At 35.2% G+C, this 5,000-nt stretch overlaps 1 protein-coding gene across 1 annotated transcript in view; it reads right to left on the bottom strand.

The window, feature by feature from the left end:
* Positions 1–5,000, bottom strand: part of LOC125046156 (ubiquitin-like modifier-activating enzyme ATG7) — a 22,932-nt gene that overhangs the window by 8,654 nt on the left and 9,278 nt on the right. The window contains exons 7-11 of the mRNA XM_047643835.1: positions 2,414–2,514; positions 2,010–2,231; positions 1,723–1,867; positions 1,338–1,496; positions 194–382 (exon numbers count right to left, since the gene is read on the bottom strand). Coding sequence (XP_047499791.1) covers positions 194–382; positions 1,338–1,496; positions 1,723–1,867; positions 2,010–2,231; positions 2,414–2,514 — 816 coding nt within the window. The remainder of the gene's footprint in view (positions 1–193; positions 383–1,337; positions 1,497–1,722; positions 1,868–2,009; positions 2,232–2,413; positions 2,515–5,000) is intronic.

Below are 5,000 nucleotides of genomic sequence, written 5' to 3'. Positions count from 1 at the left end.
GGAACAGATCAACTTAAAATGATAAAGCAGTATGTGGATGCTACTGTAAATCTAACAAAATATATAAAATAAATGTCTCGACCACAACCATCTATGTGGGACTCCGGATCAGAAATTAGAGAAATCCCCACAGGGGAAAATACAAAAAACATCCAGTACACAAAATAAACTGAACAACTCCTGCAGCACAGACCTTGCTCTTCGCTGAGCCCAGCATGGAAGGAAGCCATCTGCTTTCCCTTGAGTCCATAAGAAGAAAGATGGCATCATGTTCTTCTACAAGTTGTTCTAATGTTTCCACATCTTTTCTGACTTGATCAATCAGACTATCACTGACAGTGTGTCCAGGCATTGGAATGTTCAGTACTATGCCATTGGAATTCTGAAAGAGTAAAAAGAAAAAAAAGTAAAACCATACAAGTCATGAAACTAATAGAAATAAAAAATAATAATAAATAAATAAATAAATAAATAAAAACTCTTGCTAGTCCTTAACCCAAATCCGATGGGCATGACATGTACTTACGTGCCATGCCCACTGTGAGTTTACTTTATTACTTGTTTTTACACAGAGATGGCTACACTTAAGTCATCAATGAGCCAATTACTGCCTGCCTCGCCTGTTTACCCTTTTCCTTGATTTTTTAAAATATTTTACATATCTAATATTGATGTTACTAATGTCAATAACATTATAGTAATTATAATATGACTATAATAAAAAGAACACCATTAATATTCATAATAAAAAGTTTTTCCCACCAATTCAAGAAAAGGTGAAATCAGATATGGTCACAAGGTCTACTAACTGACTCCTTTGTGGCTAAGCACTAGCAGAGCCATCATTTCACACACAAAAAAATTTAAATGAGCACAGTATTCAGTTAATATTTAATTGTCTCATTATATCATGACATTCTTTAGCACGAAATTAACTAAATAATTTCCAGACAAGCAAATGCTCACTGTATAAGAAAACATTCGTGCAAGGAACGTTGTTTTCAGTCATGAAAAATGTGGAAGGGTTACCATAATATAAATATGACAAGTGTTACTCCTTTCCTTATCGATTTTCTATTTACACTGTGTAAAACAGGTGCGGCTTTAATAGATAGGCGAAAGCAAGTTTAAAAGTTTAACTTGGGATATAATCAAAGAAACTGATAAATAATCCAGTAAATATCTGAAAATGTATAAAGCATGGAATGTTTAAACTGAAATATGAATTTTTATAGATATATAACATTACTAAATATGTTCTATTTCACTTCCCACAAAGTGCAAGTCTGGGGAATATTATGTGAATACCCATAAGAAACACAGGAAGAGAAACTCACAACTCTTGGGAAAATGTCCTTTAGGGCTTTAGCAGCTGCTGTAGCTTTGGTCTCTCCTCCATTCAAACAGGAGTCAAAGACAAACAGACTCTGGCGGACGGGGTTGCTAAATGACACCTTCCCACTATCTACAAGAGTTATGTTGCGAATACCCCAACCCTGAAAATTAGGACATTTTGAAAACAATTACAAGATTATAATAACAATACGATTTTACTATTTTATGTACAGTACCATGCTAATTCTCACTAGTTTCAGTAGGCCAGTCTCAAAAAAACATAAAAATATCAGAAAATCTTCATGCAGTAATGAAAGCAATATACTACTAATACCATACTGCATGATACTACAACAGGGAACAGACTATTACAAACATGCATCTTACCAAGAGGCAACGTGCAACGCCACAGCCAAGAGTCCCTGCTCCCAAGAGTAAACACCGAGTGCCTTGTATAACTGGAAGATTGAGTTGTGGGGCTACTCTCCACCTCATCAACTTTAGGTTCAAGTCTACTGCTGATTCAGCTAATCTGGTAAAGAAAACACATTCTCAAAAACATATGTGCCAATATTAAATACAGCCTAAATATTGAAGACTACAAAAACATACATATAAAGATGAAATTCTGGCAGATAAAGAACCACAAAATGCATAACCCTTGGCCTTGTCACCTTGTAGGATCCATTGTGGAAGACAGGTTGACCATGCGAGGACCCATTTTTCCTCTTTCGTTCTTTTCCCATCCGAGACATGAAGGCATCTCGTGATGACTGCTCTGATCCAGAATGCCTCCCAAGTCAACCTCAATGAATATACTGTGACTAGCATCTTGAACTCCACTTCTTGTTCTTATTCTTAAGCACAGGATCTTGTTGATGGGCCACTGTTTTGACCTTGAATTGGTGAGGAAATGAATTTTTCTTTAATTTTCTAAATCTAAGGATTTTTTTCCTCTTTCTTTTACATGTAGTATGGGATCTAAACTTAAACTACTACTACATTTATTCTATCTCTCTCCCTTTATATACACACACACACACATTTTAACAAATATAAACAACATCCAGAAATGTACCATTTCAGTAAAACCAGAGTGAGAAGATTTCGCAAGGGCCATCCAGGATTCTGAGGCAGGGTGCATGGATCACAAAATCCCAAGAACACTTCTGCATCAGTCTGAAATGCATCAAGGGAAAAGAGGAAAAAAATTAAATACACATAAAATATATCATTTAAATGACAGTTTACCATTACAATTAAACTATGCTGTAAAAAATATATATATAAAAATAATAAAAATATTAATAGGATTATACAAAAATCCTATGGCTGTGACTGGTTCTTTGGGTACACCTGCAGAAGGCTACAACCAACTAACATGGGACACTAAAATTAAAGTTGGCTGTTAAGCCTCCACACCTCCCCATTTCTACCACTTTGATCTGGTTGCTGTTCAATTAGTTTACTCATTGATATAAGGAGTAGTGTGTATTGTAATATTTTGCTCAAATATTCATCATTTGATAATGGAGGTTTTTAGTAAGTACAGTAAGTTTATTGTGAAGTTGGTGGTGGTAAAAATGGTTCCTGTAGAAAAATAATGCACATGTAACAATGCTAAGTAACTTTTCATTGTGAGATGTAAAGCTACACCAAAAACTATTGTTAGGAGGGGTGTTGAAACATTGAATAACGAAAGGAACCATATGTTATGGAAGGGTTGTTATTTTTGGGATTAAATTGGTCTCATTTTGATTCATAATGTATCAAATACTCATTTCTGGGTTCATATGGATTCAAAGTGACATGATGATTTTTTTCACGCTGGAGACATCAAAAGAAATCTGCATTGTTTCCCTTCACATTGAAGGTTTAACAAATGCAGATATCGCAAAACTATTGGGAATCACGATGATGACGGTGACTAGGCAGATAAGTCAGCATCAGTCTATATGTGTAACAAACGACCCTCTGTCTGGCCATCTCAAATACACAACTGAAGACCAGATAGGCATAATATGATCAGGCCTTTACTTTGCTGATGAGCACTTACTATACATAATCAAAATATTCTATATTGCATCTGAAAACAGCAATTAATTCTCATTATTAGCCTAACAGAACAAAGCAGTAACTTTAATATTGTTAAATAAAAAAATTTGTTTCAGAAGAATTAAAAATCAAAACATTTTTCTATATGTATATTTGTATATCTAATACATTTAACAAGGCAAACAGTGTAAACTTGAGATACAAGGAATAGTAGCAAAAATTAAATCTCAGAGAAAAGTGTCAGTAGTTACAAACTGAATCATCAGAAGATTTGGACAATCCAGGTAAGACTGAAAATCTGACTCCGAAGGTGCCTCAAAGAAGTGTTGTAACTTCGGCATTACAGAAAGAATGTCCAACTTCTCAAAGTTTTTCACAGTGTAAATCAACAACTTTGTACACATTTGTTACAAAGACAACTTCAACAAGTCGATAAGATGGTCTTTACAACCGACTCTTCATTTAGATTGGTAGAACATCCTCAGTTTTGTAAAATGGTTGTAAAGTTGAGGCCAGAATACACTCCTCCAAGAATAGCAATTGCAGACTAATTCCTACCCATGATATATGAAAAAGAATACGCAAAGTGTCCCACAGAGCTGAAGGATGAGACTGTATGTCTGTCTTTATATGGATGGTCTTTCATTCACAACAAGCCTATTATGTGTTACTTTGACAACCTCAAATTGCTATATATATCAAGTGGATACAATAGACACAAAGTGGCCAACCTCATTCAGTTGAATAATTAATAGAGCTCTCAAAATCAGCAACTCAGAAGTGTAAAGAAATTGGTTGCCAAGTTGGTAGCATTGTGACAGATAATGCTGTTAATGTAAAAAAAAAAAAATGAGGAAACTGTTAGAACAGGGAAATGAAATGAAGCAGGTGACCCATGGCTGTACTGTACACATTTTAAATTTTCTGGCTCATCATCTGTAAATTGGCAAATTTAAAGAGCATGTAGTGTATATAATAAAATACTTTAGAAGCAATCACTATGCTTCTGCAAGACACCGCCAGGAAGGTGGGTGACTTTTTGTTATGCCTCGAGACACAAGATGGAACACCATGTTTAACTGTCTGAAGATATACATAAAGAACTGGCCAACTATCATAAAAATTTGTCAAGTTGATAGTGAGCAGATTGATGTCAGAGTTAGAGAGGTGTCTAAATTAACACTGAAGCGGTCAGCAAAGGACCGCCTTGCAAGACTAGAACCAAGAGATGTGGTTTTGGACAAAGTACAGTGATAAATGTACAACTGCAGAGGCAATGAATATATTTAAAGAATTATTCACAACTCCATGCAGTGACAGAGACGCAGTAACTGCTGCAAAAAATAGGTTTGGCCAAGTCATAACACAAGCTAATCTTCTTGCAAACCTGATTCATCCTTCCTTTCAAGGAAAAATGCTTAGTGCAGAAGTGAATAATGCAATGGACTATGCCAATGACAAGTTCCCTCACTTGCCCCAGTCATCATGAAATTTCAAGCCAAATTGGTACCTTTTCATGCAATTATGTTTATTGATTCTGTGACCAAGTGTATGTCAACTGTTGAATGGTGGAGGTCACATTCAAATGTGTTGGATAGTGATGTAATTTC

Source organism: Penaeus chinensis, chromosome 38 (genome assembly GCF_019202785.1).
Source record: "Penaeus chinensis breed Huanghai No. 1 chromosome 38, ASM1920278v2, whole genome shotgun sequence".
NCBI lineage: Eukaryota > Metazoa > Arthropoda > Malacostraca > Decapoda > Penaeidae > Penaeus > Penaeus chinensis.
This window is presented reverse-complemented; position numbering and strand designations above follow the sequence as displayed.